Here is a 21,404-nt window from a genome sequence, read left to right on the forward strand (position 1 = left end):
TTACTTATAAAAAAATCACATAAATATACATAAAAGATAGAAGGCCAAAACCTTAGGACCGCCACTGGTGGTAGTTTGGAATGATATTGTACCAAGCTATAGCTACTACTCCGGATGAACAATGTACTAGTTAGACGATGTGAGTCGTGAGTGTGGTTCAAAATGTTAGGTCTAACCTGCCTAAGCTATAACTTGTCCACTGAACAAAGATGCTATACATGTAGGTTGGTAAAGAATAGGCAGGTAAAAGTCAATTTTTGTTTTTTGGGGATTGTTGTAAGAAGTAATTTATGAATGTGCGTTGAAATCTGGTTTTTGAAATAATTTCGATTGATTGGGAATCAGTCTCCCTCAAGTGAAGTTGGGTTTTGATATTGGCTTTGTGCTACACCCTGTTTTCCACTCTAGTGGAAAATGGAATCTTCCCATTTTTTGCAATATCTATTTGACTGACTGTGTGCATTTGCAGGCATGAATTCATCCAGTCGACCAGGTAGTGCGCCCATCTCTTTGCCCTCGAATTTATTTTAAGATATCATTTTGTCAAATAAATAATCAAATTGATCAGCTTTCATTTTATACATGTTGCCAGCTTCCAAACGGGGCTGCTCCAGGATGAAACTTTTGGGCCAACCTTGATGGAAATGAAGGTATCGGTTTCCCAATCTTGGACCACAATGTAGAGTATAAAAGTCCAATGCAACTAACGGGTAAGGATAAGTAAGCCGGAATTGTAAAATGGGTGAAATTTTGAAGTGTAACCATCAACATTATCACCTTATGCTATAATACGAGTAGATTGATAATACTAGGTGACGATATGACTATCATACTAAAAAATTACTCATAAAAGAGATAACCTATTTTTCAATATTTTGGATAAGATTGGTTATATTGGTACTTTAACCCACATCTATGCATAAATAGGTGAGGGCGGAGTTCGTCCGGGAGGCGAGGCTTCGGCCGTTATTAAAGACTGAGGACCTTGCCGATCTCCACACTGGAAGTATGCCCTTTATGTTTATTGATTATTTTACAATTTCTTCAATTTTAAATAGATTATAAATAAAAGAAAACTAATTCTTAAGATTAGGGTTTTGTGATATTTCCAATTTGGTTGGGTGTAGTGAGCAAATAATTTATTTTCAAAATTGCGAGTAATTGATCATACCAGACGCCCATACCCAAAGCACCAAAAACAATTAGCTGGGCCAACTCCAATCCAATCCAACATAGGGCTTTCCAAACCCACATGGCATCTTTAGGCCAAACTGAACAAAGAAAAAACAACAAAAAAATATCTTTATTCATCACTTTTGACAATATATATATATATATATATATATATGTAACAAAAAGATTTACAATACTTTTTTAAAAGTCCCCGCCCGGGCCAAGCCCTTTGAAACCTCGACCCGACCTTAAAAAAACACGTAAAGCTTGATTGGAACCCAATAATGTAACCTTGACCATCTCTCTCTCTCTCTCTCTCTCTCTCTCTCTCTCTCTCTCAAGTTTGATGCAGATTTGCAAACGATCACATTTCATACCAAATCATCACCTGATATTTTCATTCATATCCAATAAATAAATAATAGTAATAATGGCATTGAATCGGAGCTTTTGACATGAATCTCTGGTGGTCCTTGTCTGCTTCTTTGTCTTCTTCGACTGGTTCTCGGTCCTCGTTTGTTTTGGAGAATTAGTTTGGCCTTTTATCCATCAAAATTTGCGATTGGTTCATTTGAGATGGGGCCTTATATACGTAATGTAATGCATGCAGTTGCCTTAAAACTGGGCCAACCTTTGCTCTCTTAGGCCATCCCCGATGAGGTATCTATTTGGGACACAATCACCATAGAGCTCTCATATATGCAACCCAAGGCCGAAAAGGCATCCCCAATGGGAGAGATTCTGGGCTCTAAATGCTGAAGACTCGTTGGAGCTATCCTCAAATGTGTGGACTCGGATGCAGCCCCTATAGATGATTCACTTTTTTCTCTCCTTAATCGCCCAGGACGTGCACTTGCCCTCTTACTCGCCTACCAAACCACATGTACATGGGGCCTGCTAGCATATAAAATGAATAAAAAACTTGATTCTTGTGCTCTTTCTACCCTTTTTTTTTTTTTCAAAATAAAAATCTTTTTTTAAGGGAAAATAAATAGCTAGTTTTTTTCTTCACTCTAATCACTTTTTTTTAAATATAAATCTTGTCCATTTTTTTATTTATTTTTTTGAAATGTTCACCAAAAAAAAAAACTAACATAATATAAACATACATTAAAACAAAATAAGTTTAAAAAAACACATAAATCAAATTTCATCATTAAAAAAAATAAATATAGAGTCTTCCATTATAGAAGAGATATCTTTAGAGCCCTAAAGATTCCATCGGAGCTCTAAATAGGGCTCTATCAATCTCTTTTAGAGCCCCAACCATTGGGATGACCTTAGGCATCCCCGATCATAGTCTCTAAATGGAGCGCTAAAAATGGTGGATAGAGCCTCATTTAGAGCTCCGACGAAATATTCCGCGCTTTAAAGGTATCTTTCTCACAATGGGGGGCTCTATATTTGAATTTTTATGATGTATTTTGATTAATGCTATGTTGTTGATTAACTTATTTTCTGTTCATGTATTTTATGTGATTTTGTTGTTGTTATTGTTGTTGTTGTCATTTATGATCATTTTAACAACAAAAGAATCAAATTAAGATGAGATTCCAGAACAACAAACACATATATCATTAAGACTTTGAATATAAAAATGAGTACAAACGACTTAAATAAAAACAACATTAAACTAAAGAAAACAACCTTTGATTTATTATTTTTTAAATAATTTTTTCAAATAATTTTTTCATAAGGATGTTGAGAGATTACACTAAAAAAAAAAAACCAACAATTATTACATAAATGTTGTGAATGATATTGGTTGTGTGAAAATTGATAACTCATATATTTATACATTTATACCATCCATTTCTAGTCTATTTGTGATGTTTTTAAGTTAAACTTGTTGTGTTTTACCCTATTTTGTGTTAATATGCAGCTGCATCTACTTTAGGATCAAGTTGAAGGCAAAAGAAATGAAAACATGCCATTTTTGGAGCTGACCCTTATTTAAACGTGGAAACAAGTTTCGTGACCTGTTTTGAAGTTCAAATAAAGAATCCAAGGCGAACATGGCTTGTTTGAAGACTAAGAACAGAATGGGAAAGCAATAGGGATTTCTAGCCTAATTTGGAGGTGCCAAATAAGGCAAAAACGTGCAAAATAAAGGGTGATTTGTTAGGATCTCTTTGGAATATCTTGCAACCTCTTTTACCCTATAAAAACTTGCCTTTTAGCCACTTTTACAGACCCTATTTATTCTGGGCGAATTTCATAACCCTAGAATCCTTTTTGTTATTCTCTCCTTTCATACACACTTAAACTCTAGTCGTTCCATATATTTCCACCATTAAGACTCATCGCAGGAGGCTGTTCTTGGAGAAGTTCAACATCAGAATTGGTTCAAGGGTTTCCTCTCTTGAATTTATTTTCACTTATGTTGTTTATTTTCATTTTAATCTTTGTGAACATGATGTGTAACTAAATTTATAGCTAGGGATTTCGATATAGCCTTGCAACATTGATCCATGTTTCTAAGTTAAAGTATTCAGTTCATCAATCTGCTTCTTGTTCCATTAACTGAATCTATTGTTAAATTTGTTTGTCAATTTTAATGTTTGATCACCATTAGGGTTGCCTACAGATTATCTGGTCAAGGTTATAGTAAACATCATGCTTAATCTTGGTAGACATGTGAATGAATGAAGAGAATGCTATGCAAACATCCTGCCATGTATTTTCTTTGGTTCTTTAACGTTTTCTTGCATGCTAATGACTTTTAACTTGGAACCAAAGTTGAACATACCAATTAGGTTGCAGGTTATGAGTATTTGATCAAAACCACACATCATATGGCTGATCATATTTATGTAAAACGAACTATGGATACAGGTTGGTAGTTGAATATGATTTAATTTTATAAACATGTAATTGGTTTTGCAATGGTGAATTTGAAATCCCTACTCTCATCCCTATTCTTTCTACATCAATATATCATTCACTGCTACATTCTTCTTGCATTTGAAGTCATTTTTCATTTACAACACAAAAACTACTTTCAATTTGTCACTTTCATTTTTAGTTAGGGCTCTTTCAAAACTAGTAATTTATAGAGGTTCAATCGGTCTTTGTGGTTCGACACCCTTAGTTGTACCCAAGGATTAAAATATCGGCCGTGCAGATAATATTGGATCTCCAATTTAAGGATATTTCGAGAGATATATTGTTATCATTTTAGATATCGGAAAAAAAATCAACAAAAATGGCAAATAAGGCATTGAAACACATAATTTTGGTTCAAAACTTTCATAGATGTTATGTACATTATCAATGAATGTGTTGAATAAATAAGACTCAAAATTTACTAATAATAAGATATACATATGATGAAATATAAGTGGTATGTAATGCACAATAATGAAAAGTTTGAAAATAAAATGTTGATTAGAATGAATAAACAATGCATAAATCCATAGTTTGTTTAAACATTGGATTACAATTTAGAGAAGTGTCTGCCTACATAAATGAAGAACTCCTATGAGGTTCAAACAATGAGGAACAACCATCTGGATTCATACAATAGTCATACCATGTCATGTAACCCGAGCAGTTTGTAAGCAATGTTTGAACATGGTGCACATAGGTATCTCTTGAGCTCCCTATTGTCCTTCCATGTATGAGATAGTTAGGATTAACCCAACTAGTAGGTCCATAATATGTTTCATCATCTTGAGCTCCATAACTAGTTCCACTATAATTACACATGACATAACCATAGTCATCATAAGATTCATTTGAGTTAGTAGTAGGTCTATTTCATATGCTCATAGATCCAAAAATGATTGCCATGTCCTCTTTAGATGGGTTGGAGGTATGTGAGCAGTGGATTGTGCATAAATTCTTCATATTAATAAATTATAGGGTTCTGAGCAAGGATTAGCTATTTTTGGGGTTTCAATTTGCTTCAATTGCCTTCAAAACTTCTAATTTTTTTTTGGGTTCTATTATGGGTATCGGGAAATATCAGGGATATCGGCAAAATATTCGAGGATATCACACTTATCGGGAATATATCGTCGATACAGGGGAAGATATGGCCTTACCCCCCAATATCGATGTCAACAATTGAAAATACCGATATATCGGAAGATATATCAATGTATCGGCCGATATTTCAATCTTTGCTTGTACCACCTAACCATATATTAGCACTTGGAAGAAACACAACAAAAATCTTTAAGTATGTGTGTTTTATAGGGAAAATTGAATTGCACAATAATAATAAAAAAAAGTGTTGAATAATGCTTGAGTAGCTGGAGCATCTTCAATGATGAGGGTGAGTTTTCACTTTCAAAAACCAACTGTTGGATGGGCAAAAGTTGGTTGAATGCATATGCTGATGGACGAGTAAATAGAGCAGCTATATTGAGGAGTGAAGCAGCTTTTGGTGTCACTCATGTAGGCTCAACTTTTTTCTTCCGTGTGGGGCCTGCTCAGGCTATAAGGGCTGTATGCATGTCCATAGATTTGGAGAACTCTCCAATGGGGCTTCATCATTTATAGCCCAAAATCAATGCCATTGGGGATTGCCTTTTTGTTTGTTTGTTTTGTTTTGTTTTTTTTTTGGTCAATGTAATTCTATTCAAATAAATTGAAAAGGATTACAGAAGATGGAGAACCACAAGCTAAAGAAAAACCGAACACTAGCACAACAAACAAATAAAGGGCCAAACAGTAAAGTACATAACAGACAAAGTGAAGGCCCAAAAACAAAAGCCTAAACTGAAAAAACAGAAAACCCTATATCTGAGCATAAACCACAGTTGTGCCATCCAGAAACCACCTGCTGCAACACTATCACAAATCCGCAATCATCGAGAATGAGTAACTGGTAACAACACATACCAAAGGTCCAGGCGGAAGATGTTTTTTTGGGGTGGGGACCCGCACAAAACGTGCTCCCATAATCCAAGGGACAAGAGTTTTAAACGCATCCCTACACCACATATAGATACCGCCACCTAAAGGACCGTAGCAACATAAAAAGTAATTTTTAATGCTTTTCAATATGCAGGGCCCGCTAATTTTTCATGCTTTTGCAGGTTCAATTTTCAAAATGTGGGGCTTGCTGGGGCTCTAAGACCATCTCCAACCATGTTAGGGCTAAACTCAAATTTTCACCCTCCAAAATACAACTATTCATGTATTTTTATGACTCAAACTGTTTTTTCCTCCAACCTTGCGGACTCATAATTTGAGTCCGCAACTTTATTAAATTGTTTAAGAATGATTAACGCTTAAATTTTTTTTGACATTAATTTTGTTTCAACATTCGTGAATTAATTTTCTAAACATTTTAATCTTAAAAAATTAAAATTCCATGAACATAACATTTTTTTTGGCTTGAAATTAAAATGAGAATGATTGTATAGTTTGAGAGTGGGATCTCATTTAGATAAATTACAAATATTATTTTAACCATTTGATTTTAATTTTGATAATTGGATCTTCTTTTTCTCGTTAAAAATCAAGTTGAAAAAAATATGGGCTGTTTATATCTATTTGAGAAAGCTTGAAAAATGACAAAAAGTTGGTTCCCATTGCTTTACACGTGGCCAGCTTTTAAAGGCTCCAAAAGATTATATAAAGAATTAAAAAAAGAACAAGTAGATGCATAATTGGTTTTCAAAGGGAGCTGTTGGATTCCAACGTCCCTTTGATGTGAGCCTTCCACGTGTCCAGCAAATTTGCTCTGTCTTGTCATTCCTTCACATGCTGCACAAGTTGGCTTCGACTTGGGGCCCACAGAAATTCCACCGGAAAGTTGGGCCAAATTCCACCCAAGATTTCAGACCCAAATTACCACCCTCATTATACATGGTTGGAGAAGGTTTTTGGGGGCTATAATCCTAAAATTTGGGTTTGGCCCTCATGGTTGGAGATGGTCTAAGGCTCTATGCAAGTCCACAAATGTAGGATTATCTCCAGCCAATTTTATGATATATAGCCCGAAAATTCTTCCATTGGGAATGCGTATTTTGTACTTGGGCTCTATATTTATGAGCCCTAAGGTAGTACAGCCCAATTTAAAACCCCTATTGGGTAAACTCTGAAAATGGCACAGATCATATTATGTTATCTTCATCTTCTTCTTTTTTGTTTTTTTAATCGGGAAGATACTTTATTGACTACCTACAAAAACTACAGCTCCTCCCTACCTTGGTGGTGACTCAGAAGAAGTCCAAATAATGTTATGCTCCTTCCTTGGTGGTGACTTTTGTTTAACGTTTAGATAGATTGCACGTTCAATTCAGGCAGCAAGAGTGCCTCCAAGGTCACGTCGTTAAAAATCGATCAAGGAATGACAATGATGCCACGACGGATTCACTCCCAATCCCAAAGAAGAAAAATGAAAGAAGCTAAAACCCAAAACAAAAACAAACACAAACACAAACAAAAACAAAAACAAAACAAAAAAAGTGCCACGTGGCACATGTCAAATGGAGCTTGTATGTATGTGGGCCAGGGCCCACTGCGCACTTCCTCTATGTAGGAGCTTGGGTCTTGCCACGAGTGTTTCCCACGCTTGATCGGCCTCCACGTGGTGCTTGAAGAAAATTTGTGTGGCGTCGATCGAGGCGGTGCATGTTCCAGTTTCGTCGGCTCTGCAGGCGACGGATCTTTTGCAATTGGCAAGCGCTTTCTTTAATTTTAGAAATAGCCGCTCGGGTTTCGTCATCTTCAGTTCTCCTGGCCTCATCCAGCAAACCCACCGTCCGATCGGTGTAGGAATTCGAACCACCGGCGATGAAGATCGATTCGATGTGCTTGAAATAATCGGCCGTGAAGTTTGAGTTCGGATCGATTTCGCGTAGCAAGTGGTGAGGTATGCCTCTACACTCCTCCTCAGTGACTTTGTCCAGGCCTTTGTAGACTTGCATTTTGTCAGAGTTTATAATCTCAGCAGGGAAACGGGCTGCGAGGTCTATGGAAAGCCTGGACTTGCCAGTCCCGGTGGCTCCCATTACAAAGATAACCTTATCTTTTCGCCGGAATAATGGATCCATGTTGATGCTGTTCAGGTTGACCCGAGAAGAAAAAGGAAGGAGAAAAACACATGTAAGATTTCAATTTTGCGGAAAATTACACATGTAAGCAAAGCATGCCTCATCACAAGAAAAAATGATTGTTTGGACCACTGTACCTTTAATAACAAACTTGTTGCTGTAGAGAAAAACCAGAGAGAGAGATTGCCTGAGCGGAAGGGATGAGCCTGGTATGGCATTTATGGAGGTGGGAAAAGGCAAGCGAGTGTGAAACTCTTGCGAGTAATTGGACTTCCTCATCGATCACCAGACGGGCCAGACCCAAAGAGCCTTTTGGGCCAACTCGAACTTAATTTTTCCAAACCCACGTGGCATCTTCAAGCCGAAAACAGCAACAGTCTCTCTCCATTGCCACGTCAGCAACGACAGTAATCACAATCACACAGGAGAGGGAGGGACGGAGAGATCAGGGACCTTGACCATCTCTCTCAAGTTTGATGCGGATTTGCAAATTATCACATTTCTTACCAAATCTTCACCTGATATTTTCATTCATACCCAATAAATAATAATAATAATGGCATTCAATCGGGGCTTCTGACATGAATCTCTCGTCGTCCTCGTCTGCTTCTTCGTCGTCTTCGACCGGTTCGTGGTTCTCCGGCGTGGTCCGCGGCCGGTCGGACCGGTCCGGGTCCGTCAAGATGGGCTCGGATTCTGTCTCCGGCGGTTCCGGCGACTTTTCTGGTTCCGTTGTACGGAAGAACCAGTTCCGAGGCGTGCTCTTCAAGTACGGCCCAAAGCCTATTCAGGTCTGTCAGTCTGTAATTTTATGTTTCTTGTTTCCGGATTGTGCTGCATTTAATTCAAATTTTAGTGGGTCGTGGAGTTTTGAGAGCTCGATTTCTGTTTGGAAGTTGGAGTTTTTGAAAGAATTGGGGTGAGTGATGCCATTTTGTTATTGAAAACTGCCATTTTTAACTGCTAGGTAGTCTGAATTATGTTGAAGGGGTGCTTTTAAGATTTGAATTTGGTGGGTAAATTTTTTTTTTGAGCAGTTTCCGATTACCGAGATTGGGATTTGAGGTGAAAGGCCGGAACTTTGGTGAAAAAGGTTAAGATGGGTTTGATGCAAAGTATATGTGAAGTAGTTCACTGGCGGCTACGAGAGATCGGCATTTCGAGAACGATAGTATTTTCAAAATTTCAATTGCCAGTCAAAAAACCCAATTTTTATGCATTAGCTAGTCTGAATTATGTTAGTGGGGGTGGCTTTTAGATTTGAATGTGGTGAGTAAAATAAAACTACCAATTACTGATATTAGGATTTGAGGTGAAAGGCTGGAACTTGGATGAGAAGGTTAATTTAGGTTTTGGTAACTTGCAAATTATATGTGAAGTAGTTCAGTGGCTGGCAGCTATGAGCGAACAGCATTTCAAGAATGATAGGGTTTTCAAGATTTCAATTGTTTCGGTGGTCTTGCTTGCGGAAACAAAGAGGAGAAGTTACCTAGTCCTGCTGTTGGAAAGTTCAGTTGTGTCTACGCTGTAGACTGTACCTATTCTTTAATTCATACCATTTGGTTTTAGTGGTTTGGTTTCGGTTGGGCACGTTTTGTACAGTTAAATATGGAAACTAAATTTGAGTATAAAATGCTCATAGGATTAGGTAAATTGGATTTTAGGATTAAGGCTAACATTCAAACAAAGAAAAGTTACTCTCTTAATATGGGCTTAATTCAACCAGACTATACTGTGGATATCTTTTCCCTTTTTGCAGTGCATGACTTGTTTAAGTTATTTTGTTCAAAAGTTATTTTGTTCTGGAAAATCATCCATTTTGATTTAATTGCTGTTTGTTATTGTTGTCTAGTGTAGTTCAGTCACTATGCTCACTTTTAGGACCCTATCTTCCATGCTTATACGTTAATTTTCTTGATGACATGTTGTGTTAATGATAATTATCCTTAACATGCAGGTTGCATTTAAAACGGGTGATTATAGACAACAAGTCATTTTTATTGGTGGACTGACTGATGGTTTTCTGGCAACAGAGTATGTTTCCATTGCTTGTGAACTTCTTTTCTTTTTGTAGTGACATTTTGTCTCCCATCCCAATGTCTGTTTGTGTGACTAGATTACATCTTATGCATGATTTTCACTCAGAGTGATTTTCTTAATATAATAAAGGGATATTCACTCTACAATGATGCTGGTTATTTAAAGCAAATTTTAAAGATGTTTTATTCCTATTTATCTTTCTTTTATCTGGTGTACAGTTACTTGGAACCTCTTGCAATTGCTTTGGACAAGGAGAAATGGTCACTTGTTCAGCCACTCTTGTCATCTTCATACAGTGGATATGGCACTTCCAGCTTGCAACAAGTAACTTATTTTTAACCTGTCACATTCAGTAGGGGAAACATTCTTCATAGGTCTTGATTAATCCACTGCTTCCTATGTTCTTATGTACAATATATTCTTGTAAGTTGCAAGACAGTTAGGGTTCAGTTGTATTGTATCTATATTAGTTTAAGGATCCATGGTGACTGGTCTGGACCTTTTCATCAAGATTTATGAGACTATTATTCATGTTTGATCTTTCTGTTTTAATTGGACTAAGTTGGGCTGAAATTGGGCTTTGATTACTTATTTAAAATACACATATGTACATATATTTTATCGTTCCTGGTTTTGGGGTTGGGCATTGAGTTACAAAATATTGGTGCTTTTACTTATAAATACCATTGCCTTTTGTATTGAAGGATGCAATGGAACTTGATCAGCTGATCAGTCACTTTATAAACAAAGAAGATTCTGAGGGTGTGGTACTGCTTGGCCATAGTACTGGCTGTCAGGTTTGTGTTGATTGCATCTTAGACATGAACTTATGACGGTGTGATACCATTGCACTCATCATTATCACTTTTTGGGGCTTATAGTTACAATTCCATATTTTTGGTTATGACTCTAGGATATTGTACATTACATGCGCACAAATGCTGCATGCTCCCGAGCGGTCCGTGCTGCCATTCTGCAGGTAGTACCCTTTCCATACTTTGAAGTTTTTAATTTATATTGATATGAAAATTTGAATGCAAATAAATTCAAGATGCTAAAGCACTTCATTCGTAATTAATGCATTGAAGATTATCTTGTCATTTGGGTGTAAAGTTGGCTTCCCTTCTTTTCTACGCTTACTGGTTGATTCCATCAATTGATCGATTTTAAGTTGTGGTTGATTGAAAATATGCTGGTAGAGAGATTTGCACTCAAAACTAAGATATTTTCATAAAATAAATGTCTTTTCTAACTCATAGTATGCGTACATCTTGCTAAGCCATCTTTCATTTGATGTCTGATGATTGATGTGAAAGTTCTTCTTCTTGCTTACGGCGACATCTTTTACCCTTGTTGGCTATATGCACCTTTACTTGAATCTTTGGTGGTAATGCCAACTAAAATGTTCAGGCTCCAGTCAGTGATCGGGAATACAGAGCAACTCTTCCCGAAACAGCTGCTATGATTGACTTGGCTTCAACCATGATCAGTGAAGGCCGTGGGTCGGAGTTATTGCCAAGTGAAGCAGATCCAGGAGCCCCAATAACTGCCTATCGGTGAGTATACACCCATATTATCATTATCTGAAGTAATAAATATGAAATTGAATTATTTATTACCAGTTTTTGGGATAATATTTATTTGGAAGGAATTGGTTTTAAAATGCAAAGAGGTGCACAAGAGGTTCGGCTGGTCTGGATCCGGTACAAGCCCGATCTAATTATATAGAGATGTACAATGTGTCTGTTGCACCATGACGCTAAGAAATTGTCTTGCTACTTAGCCACCGAGTTCCATATTGTCTTTCTTTGCTGCTATTTTTCATTGTCTAAAGAACGAATTGCCTTGCAGGTATCACTCTCTCTGTGCATACAACGGGGATGATGACTTGTTTAGTTCTGACCTTACTGACGACCAGCTGAGGTTGAGACTTGGGCACATGGCTAACACACCTTGCCAGGTCCTTATTTAATTTTCTTATTTGCAAGAAAGAGTGTTTGTAATGTATCTTAATTTGATTTAAAGTAAAATTTTAGGCGAGATGTTAACAACTTGAGCAGAGGAAGTAAATAAAAGAATTTCAGAATAAGACTATTACTATATTTTCAGCCAGGCAAGTTCATAATAACACAACTCTTTTAGAGGGTAAAAAAGATAGAAAACAGGAAGACAAAGGTATAAAAATATTGCTCAAGGATTCAGCTCAGTAAAAATGGTCAATACATTATCAGCCTCTTGGTGACAAGCATGCGTTTTGTTTACCTTTTACAAGAAGGATATTGCTTTCTGGTTTAGTGAATGGCAATATCAATGAGTACAAATTAAGTCATATTTTTTTATGCAGGTTATGTATTCCATGGCTGATGAATATGTGCCAGACTATGTTGACAAGAAAGCATTGGTCCAAAGGTAAGATACCAAAACTATTTTGCTTATTTTACATAAATTTCATTTTGTTTAAGAAGAAACAAAAAATAATGCCTTACAGCATGCTAATCTCTTTTCCTGTGGTGCTTGCATGTGCACACTGGAGCTGTGCATGTGTATAATCTATGATGTGTTTAAACAATTGTGTTGGTATCATGGATCTCATGCAGATTGTGTAAAGCAATGGGTGGTGCAGAGAAAGTTGAAATTGAATATGGTAATCACTCCCTTTCTAACAGAGTTGATGAAGCTGTCCATGCCATTATTGATTTTGTTAAGAGAGAGGGACCTAAAGGCTGGGATGATCCGTGGCATTAGTTTAGTGTGTTGCTCTATTTTCCTCCATTTTCAATTCTAAATTCTTTCGTTTTATTCCATTTATTCCCAGTCTTTAATTTTCTCAGCTTTCAGTCTTCTTCTTCTTCTTCTTCTATATAGAAAATTCCAAGTGAATTTCGATCTTATTTTGCTCACGCCGTTGAGATTGTGTCGAACACTCTTCTTTTGTTAACTCATCGGGAAAGGAAATAGAAAAGAAAAGAAAATATTTTGCACCTTTTTATGGGTTTAGCATTGTGGAATCAAACTGATGATTTTGAGGTTTGGTTTTGTGTTTGAACACTTGATATTTTCTTCATATGAGATACTTTATCATCATGTTCTCCTCGCGGACTGGATATACTACAAACCAGAAAAGCTTCATTTACATGGACCATATTTTATCCGTACACTTGAATTGAGGTCTCTGGATGCATTCAAATTGCTTGTCCAATCATGTGAACATAATCTTTTGGGATTTATTTCAAGATTGAATTTGGCTGCACCATCAAAGAACTTTCATTATTCGCACAAGACACTGCCAATAAAGCTGTTTAAAGCAGTGCCTCACGTTATAACTTGTCTTCTAGCTCTGATTTGGTGATTCTCTGCCTCTGTAGGGCTGGTTTTAGCTTCGATGTGGTAGGATTTTTGCTAAGGTGAGTCGCCACATGATTTCTAATCGTTATGTGATTTCTACCGGGATCAGTTGCGTGGACGATTGACTTTAACACGACTTAACTAATAATAATTAGTATACGGGACGGGAGGGTAGGACGATGGAAGGTGGAAATGGATTTTTCTGGTAGATGTTGGGTGGGGTTGGTACGAGCCATTAGTGTGCTCACAATGTCTTTCAACAACGTCAAATTCCGCCAACTTCTGAATTACTTCTTGTTTTTTGTGTGGATAAGTTAGAAGAAAAGTGAAAAGAAATATCACAACACTTTCGCACTAAGACAAAGCTGTTCCTCTCTATCTTAGCCCAAAAAAGCCATTTAGAGCTTCACACATTGCAACATCACTTTTAACCTTTTGCCATCTTCTTTGAAAATTTGGCTGCCACCCACTTTTATTTGTAATTTGATTAAACCAATTATTGTTCCTTCATGGTCCACAACTCCTTCACAAAGCTCACATCTGGACGGTCAAAATCAAAAGAGCCCTCTTCCCATTTTCTTTGCTTTTTCCACACGTCCATCCTCCGTGTGTTTCGTTTCATGGGGCTTGTATTTTATTAGTTGGCATTCTCATCTCATGTCCAGATTTAGGCAGACCAATTTCCACCACCTATGATTACGTGTTTATTGTCATATAGTTATTTATACGTCGATTTCTATAAAATATTCCAAATTTCCAAATATATTATTATTCTAAATACATTTAATTTAATTAATTTATTATTATTTTATACGAAAGATAAAGAGTGGAGGCTATCTACATGACGCATTTTGTTTTATATTTTTACAAATAAACCCATTTTAGTAAATGAATGTATGTTGACAGCACAAAAAGAATAAGAATACAAACCCAAAATGCCGAGAGGAAAACTCCCCAAACTAAAAGGAACAAAAGCCAACCGAAAAAACGGCCGCACAACAAAGGAACAAGCTGACCAACATCACCATCAAAATAACTAGAAAAACTCGAAACAAAAAATTAGCCAAATAAAAACACAAGCCAGGAGACAACAGCACCAAAATGCAAACAAGAACCCTAAAGACAAGCTGCTTAGCAGTTAAACGAAACCATCGAGACACCCAAAGAAAGCCAAGCCAGAAAATCCAATACCAATAATATATATCAAGGCAGGAAGCTGTTTTCAGGGAAGTAAATCCAAACTGCAGGGAGGACAGGCTACATTTCAATCTGATATTCTTCTTGTTCATCATCATCAGAACCACAGAGGGAGGAATCTGGGCCACATGATCAGGTGATTCATTAAGTTTTATTATTATTAATTCTCACGTACCTAGCTAGCTGCATGCATGTGTTAATTATTGGTAATTAGTGTGCCCTTCTTCCCCTACGTAAAAATATCAATTGTTGTCGCTTGCTTCAAGCGGGGGGTTTTTATTAGAGCACTTCCACCCATTTGCCATGGTAAACGGTAAGAGGAGGCAGTGGCTATTACTATTCGCGTGAATAGTGGCAGCCCTTGCAAAAGGCAAGGTGTGTTTCCACCCATTGCCATGGCAAAAGGCCGTTAGATGATACCACAAATGTTCTTAATTAGTTTACTATTTAAGTGTGGGGTTAAGTCAAATTTACTATTTGCTAAAATAGGCCCTTGTAAGTTGTAACTCGAACACCATAGATGATAACCCACCAATAATACAACATTTAAGTAAAACTCAATTTTAAAATTGGATCACAACGTGTCATTTATTTACAAATCATGCCACTAGATCTTTATTTGGTGGCTAACTGTTTTTCTTCCCCTACTTTAATGCAAATGAATAATACCTCTCACTATACATGTTGAATTGTAAATAGGGGTATTTTGGGAATTAAAAATTATAATAAATCAGATATTGAGCTTAATAAGTTGGATCTTAGTCATGAGTTTTTACTTATTAAAATTGGGTATTATTTATAGGAATAAAAAGTAAAGGGTTGTAGGTAACACAAATTGAATTTGAAAGGTGTATGTCAAATTTAATATTTAATTAATGTGATTATAGATATGCCACGACATAATAACACGTTATGCATCAACTGACTTCACAAACTTGTTTATATGTGACAGCTTACCAACCAACTCTAACAAACTACTAATAATCACTTTATTTCACTTCAAAATCGACTATGGGTAGCGTTATCTACACTTATAAATAAGCTTTGTTTTTTTGTTTGTTTTCTCTTCTAATGATAATTTCATATCGTCTTTTGTTTCTTCGAATCTGAATACGTTCCACCTCTTAATTGTTCTTTGGTTTGTATTAGCGTACATATCATCAAAGTTTATACTAAAATCATTGTTTAAGAACTTTTGATTAATTTCCAAAAAAATACACTACTCGACTTCTTACAGATAATGAGTCATTCTTTATTATATGTAGATTATAAACCTACTCATATACTGCAGTGACTTGTACAAAATACAAAAAAATAAATTTCTACGTATATGTCAAACTATAAATTGTTTGTCAAGTATTTTCCTTTTATAGTCATAGTCACATATAGCGTTGTTTTTAAAACCTTAAAACATCTATCTTATAATGGAAAAACAACAATTTAGTTATAAACAAATTGATTTTTGTCAGTGTTTTGCCGTGTAAATCCACGGAGTTTTTTTTTTCTTTTTATCTTGCTTAATGGGTCGGCTCCTCGGGTTTGGCCTTTTCTGCGTCCGACAATCACTCAAACATCTACACGTGATTCCAGGTGGCACGACGTCCCAAACCACCGTCACCATGCACAATCAATTTCATAAATGCATCAAATGACATAAACACCCCTTCCTCACCCATGCCGACGCCCCTACCTATTGGCCACCCTGTCGGTGATCCACTATCCATCAACCTCACCTCCACTTCCTCCTAAATATCAGGGGCATTTCCGTCCACAAGCATTATTACCAGCTTCCTGGTAGGAGCACAACTCCCTCCTAAAATCTAATAAATATTTTTCTGCACTAATATTCAATATATGTTGATAACTATTTTTATTTCTTTTTTCCCCCAAGACAAGGCTAATAAGTATATATGTCTTTTTTCTTGCAGAGCTTTATAGTAAATTTATACAACTAAAAAAGAAAATAAAGAGAGAGAGTCTCTCTCCTTTTTCTCTCACGAGTCTCAAGCCCGGTCCTTGAAGGCTTTGGATTCCAGAAACAGAGTATAAAAAAATCCATCTGACCAGAAAAAGAAGAAGAAGAAGAAGAAGAAGAGGAGAGCTGCATTTTATAATTTGTCAGAGTGATTCTCTCTGCTTTCCAGAATTAAAGAAGCAGAAAAAAAAAAAAAAAAAAAAATCTCTAACATTGTACAACACACACGCAGAGACCAAGTAAGTATTAGTGTTAATTTTTTCTTTTTTGCTTTTTGGCTACTATTATTATATGCACTGCCTTGAAAAATCCGAGAAAAACATATTCCTTGTCGTCAAAGTTAACAGCTTTCTTGTAATCGAAAAAAGATAACAGCTTTTTAGCATTTGGATTGGCTTTAGTTTATTGTTGTTGACGTTGTTTTTGTTGCTGTTGCTGTTGTGGGTTTTGCAGTCGTGAGATGCCGGAGAAGGGACTGAGCTGGCCCTCATCACAGCCATGGAGTCTAAGTCCAAGGTCGGGTCCTTTGCTTCATTGGCGAGTTGGGGTTTTAACAGCTCTGGTTATTGTTGGAATGGTGGTCATTTGGAGCGTCGATGCAAGAACTATGCAGAGCTTCGTTACAAGGTCCCGCCAAGCTTACCTCGTCACAAAGGTTAGTGCTTTAACTAATCTCGCCCAAAACCATGAAAATGGGGAGTTTAGCTCCTTGCACATTGCGGCAAATCAGACCAAGAACCAAACCAAAGTGACCCAGTTCAAAACCCACTTTGATTCTCATGACCCAGTTAATCTTTCGCGTTCTGAATCGCTTTCTGAGCCTAATTCAACTGGGGTTTCTGTAAAGTTGGATATAAATCAAACGCATCCTGTAGTTCCAGCTGATTTGAGTTGGGTTTCAGCTGGATTAGAGCCTAACGTTACAAAGAATCTTTTAGCTCGGTGGCTAGCTCCTGGAGGAGAGCCTTGCAGAGCTTCTAAAACAGTGGAAATTGCAATTCCTGATTTGGATGGTAGGGATCTAATTGAGTTACCAGCTGGCGAAATCTATGAATTTGGTTTTCGAGCACTGAGTGATGACAAGAAGCCTCGCTGTTTAGGTGGGGATTACTTTGAGACTGATCTTTCTGGGGACTCATGGAAATCTAGGCCTGTTGTGAAGGATTTTGGCAATGGATCTTATTCTGTCTCGTTTCAAATTCATCCGGACTTTGTGGGGTTATACAATCTTACTATTATTCTCCTTTTTAGGCATTTTGAGGGTCTAAAATTATCACCACACCGGTTTGTGTATGATCGAGAGCTTCGAAAGATACCAATCAGGTTTACCAAAGGCTCCGCTAAATTGCCAGAGCTACATACTTGCAAAGAGTCCGATTTTGGAAGAGATATTTGGACTGGAAGGTGGACTAGGCATGCCAAGAATGATGCTTGTGAAATTAGTGAAGATGGTCGGTACCGGTGCCTAGCCCCAAATTTTCCTTGCCCAAGTCCATGGTGCAATGGTTCATTGGGTTTGTTGGAGAGTAATGGTTGGGTTTACTCCGCACACTGTTCTTTTAGGTTGTTTTCAGCTGATGCTGCTTGGAATTGCTTGAAGAACCGGTGGATTTTCTTCTGGGGTGATTCCAACCACGTCGACTCAATACGGAACATTCTCAATTTTATCTTGGATCGGCCTGATATAGCTGCAGTTCCTAGACGGTTTGATATGAATTTTACAAACCCAAAAGACCCTTCACAGACAGTTCGAATTACAAACATTTTCAATGGTCATTGGAATGAAACACTGAATTACCAAGGTTTGAATTCTTTGCAAAATGAAGGATTTAGGAATTTGATAAAGAAGTACTTCTCAGAAGACACGGTTCCAGATACTATAGTCATGAATTCTGGATTACACGATGGGGTAAAATGGTCTAACATAAGATCATTCATTAATGGGGCAAGCTATGCAGCATCATTTTGGGTGGAAGTTATGGAGTCAATAAGGCAGAGAGGATTGGCAGTTCCAAGAGTCATTTATCGTACCACAGTAGCTACCGGCGGGTATGCACGAGCTCTGGCATTTAATCCTAGTAAGATGGAGGCATTCAATTGGGTATTGTTAGATAAATTGAAGGAAGCTGGGATCCTTTCTGGTGTAATTGACAATTTCGATATGACCTTCCCGTGGCATTACGATAACCGGTGCAATGATGGGGTACACTATGGCCGACTTCCTGCAAAGATGAAGTGGAGAGATGGTGTCATCGGGCACCATTATTTTGCAGACCTTATGTTGGATCATATACTGCTGAGTGCACTTTGTGCCAGCTACCAAGGTTCTGCAAGCAGGTGAAGCAATTCACTTTTTGAGGCAATTTTAGAAGGAAAATGGTGCTTTGGCGCTATTCTATCAAGAGAATCTCAGATGCAGGCCCTTCCCAGAATGCCGGAATGCATGGTATTTAACACAGTTCTGCTAGTGCTTCAAGGCAGAGTGTGAGATGGTGCATTCATTATTTTGATCCATACTGTTCATTAGATTGGCTTTATCATTCTTTATTTGTTTATGTATAGTTACATATGGTTTAGAAGATGAATTCAGATATTCTCATATTATTATTCTTCTCCAATATGGAGGTATTTATACAAGTACAAAGATATGTTAATCCTAAATAAAATAGGAAATATATCTAAATTACAATAGAAAATAAATATAAATTATAATAGGAAATAAATCTCAATTATAATATGACTAGATAAATGGTAAGTAACTAAAATCCTAACATAGTAAGAAACCAAAATCCTAACTAAGTAAGGACTCGCCAACACTCCCCCTTAAGTTGGGCAAAGATATTTCGCAGACCTAACTTCACAAGCGAGTCACTGAACACCATACTTGAGAAGCACCAATTGTAGAGAATGTCTTTTAGTCAACCACGAGTGAAACAAGTGACAAATTAAAGCAAAGTTTGCAGCGGAAACACAAGAGCAAACCCTAAAAAATAGGGCACATAGCAGAACACAGAAATCCTGTGAGCACGGCAATAGGTAAGGCAGAACACGAAAAAATAGGATACATAGCGAACACGAAACCCTGTAAGCACGACAATAGGTAAGGTAGAACACGAAACCTTAAAAGCACGGTAGTAGATAAGGCGAACACAAATCCTATGAGCACGGCAACATATAAGGCGAACACGTGAGCACGATAAATGATAAGGCGAACACAAAAGCATTGTGAGTATGGCAATAAATAAGGCGAGAATACGAAGCCACGTGAGCACGGCAAATAGGCGAATACGAAACCCCGTGAGCACAAAGAATGATAATGCAGAATACGAAGCCTTGTGAGCACGGCAAGAGGTAAGATGAACACGAAGTTACGTGAGCACGGCATAAATAGGCGGAATACAAAACTCGTGAGCATGGCGAGGTAAGGCGAACACGTAATCCATGTGAGCACGGTAGTGGATAAGGCAAAACACGAAGCCTTGTGAACACGGCAGAGATAAGGTAGAACACAGACACGACGGTAGCAAGGTATGTGGCAACACGGTAGCAAGATGGAAAGCGGCGGCAGGCTAGGATTATAGGCTAGGTGTATAGTGCAACAGAAATAGGTAGTGTTTAGGGTTAAGGTAGAGACGAATCGAACACAAGAACATCAACGCTGATGTAGCGGCAACTGCAACAATAACTTCTTCCATATAAACTTGAGTTAATTAACGTAGACACAATTTCTCTTCACTCCTCCTCTCCTCCTGAAGAGAAGGGGTCGTTGGAGTCAAGAAATAAGCAACATCTTTGAGGGTATACATCAAAGTAATGAGGATACGTCAATAAACATATTCATTTCACTCCCCCTCCCTCCCTGAAGAGGAGGGGAGGAAAGCACTTAAATTTCAAGAAGAACGCAAGCACAGGTCACAAGAGAATCTGGCTCTGATACCAAGTCAAACAAAGTAGGGGAAAAAATTCAGATATTCTCATATTATTATTCTTCTCCAATATGAAGGTATTTATACAAGTACAAAAATGTGTTAACCCTAAATAAAATAGAAAATATATCCAAATTACAATAGAAAATAAATATAAATTATAATATGAAATAAATCTCAATTATAATATGACTAGATAAATGGTAAGTAACTAAAATCCTAACATAGTAAGGAACCAAAATTTTAACTAAGTAAGGACTCGCAAACATTGTTAAAGAATATGAGTCTCACATCGGAAACTTCACTAAATAAAATACAAAATATAATGAATGGTTCTACTACTAATAATACCGAGGCCTTTTGTGATAAAACCCCACACTTACTGGGCTTTGTAGGCGGTTAAGTTAGGGACAATATCGGTGTTGTTGGTAGTGGGCCAATAACCCGTCTCTCTGAATTTGACAGAAAGTACTTGGGAGGATGACTAATAATGCCTAGAGGGGATAAATAGGCCAATTTAAAATTATAATCAATAAATAAAAATAAACTTCAGTAGCATGATTGATATGGTTTATTAATTCTAAACTGTGTAGAGTATAAAATAAAAAGAACATGCAGAGAATTATTTTACATTACATGGTAAAACTCCACCTTTGGGGAAATCCATGAGATTTCTCAGTCCAAAACACATCCATTGTAGAACAATAATTACAAAAAATACTCACACACTTATCCTAG

At 37.1% G+C, this 21,404-nt stretch overlaps 2 protein-coding genes and 1 pseudogene across 2 annotated transcripts; 2 read left to right on the forward strand and 1 right to left on the reverse strand.

Annotated features, from left to right (window-relative positions):
- Window positions 1-7,425: 7,425 nt before the first annotated feature.
- Window positions 7,426-8,183, reverse strand: LOC107880549 (adenylate isopentenyltransferase 5, chloroplastic pseudogene; annotated as a pseudogene).
- Window positions 8,184-8,471: 288 nt separating this feature from the next.
- LOC103322846 (alpha/beta-Hydrolases superfamily protein) lies at window positions 8,472-13,307 on the forward strand. The gene is made up of 9 exons (XM_089046553.1): window positions 8,472-8,974; window positions 10,141-10,217; window positions 10,442-10,547; window positions 10,928-11,020; window positions 11,137-11,202; window positions 11,634-11,779; window positions 12,075-12,183; window positions 12,568-12,632; window positions 12,821-13,307. Exons 1-9 carry the CDS (start codon window positions 8,765-8,767, stop codon window positions 12,966-12,968), a joined length of 1,020 nt encoding a protein of 339 aa, XP_088902679.1. The 5' UTR covers window positions 8,472-8,764; the 3' UTR covers window positions 12,969-13,307.
- A 3,392-nt stretch (window positions 13,308-16,699) lies between these two features.
- LOC103322845 (uncharacterized) lies at window positions 16,700-19,406 on the forward strand. The gene is made up of 2 exons (XM_008224787.3): window positions 16,700-16,979; window positions 17,194-19,406. The coding sequence occupies exon 2, from the start codon at window positions 17,201-17,203 to the stop codon at window positions 19,079-19,081; it is 1,881 nt and encodes a 626-aa protein (XP_008223009.1). The 5' UTR covers window positions 16,700-16,979; window positions 17,194-17,200; the 3' UTR covers window positions 19,082-19,406.
- The last annotated feature ends 1,998 nt before the right edge of the window (window positions 19,407-21,404 follow it).

The sequence above is a fragment of the Prunus mume genome, linkage group LG2, assembly GCF_029339155.1.
Source record: "Prunus mume cultivar Tortuosa linkage group LG2, ASM2933915v1, whole genome shotgun sequence".
Lineage (NCBI taxonomy): Eukaryota > Viridiplantae > Streptophyta > Magnoliopsida > Rosales > Rosaceae > Prunus > Prunus mume.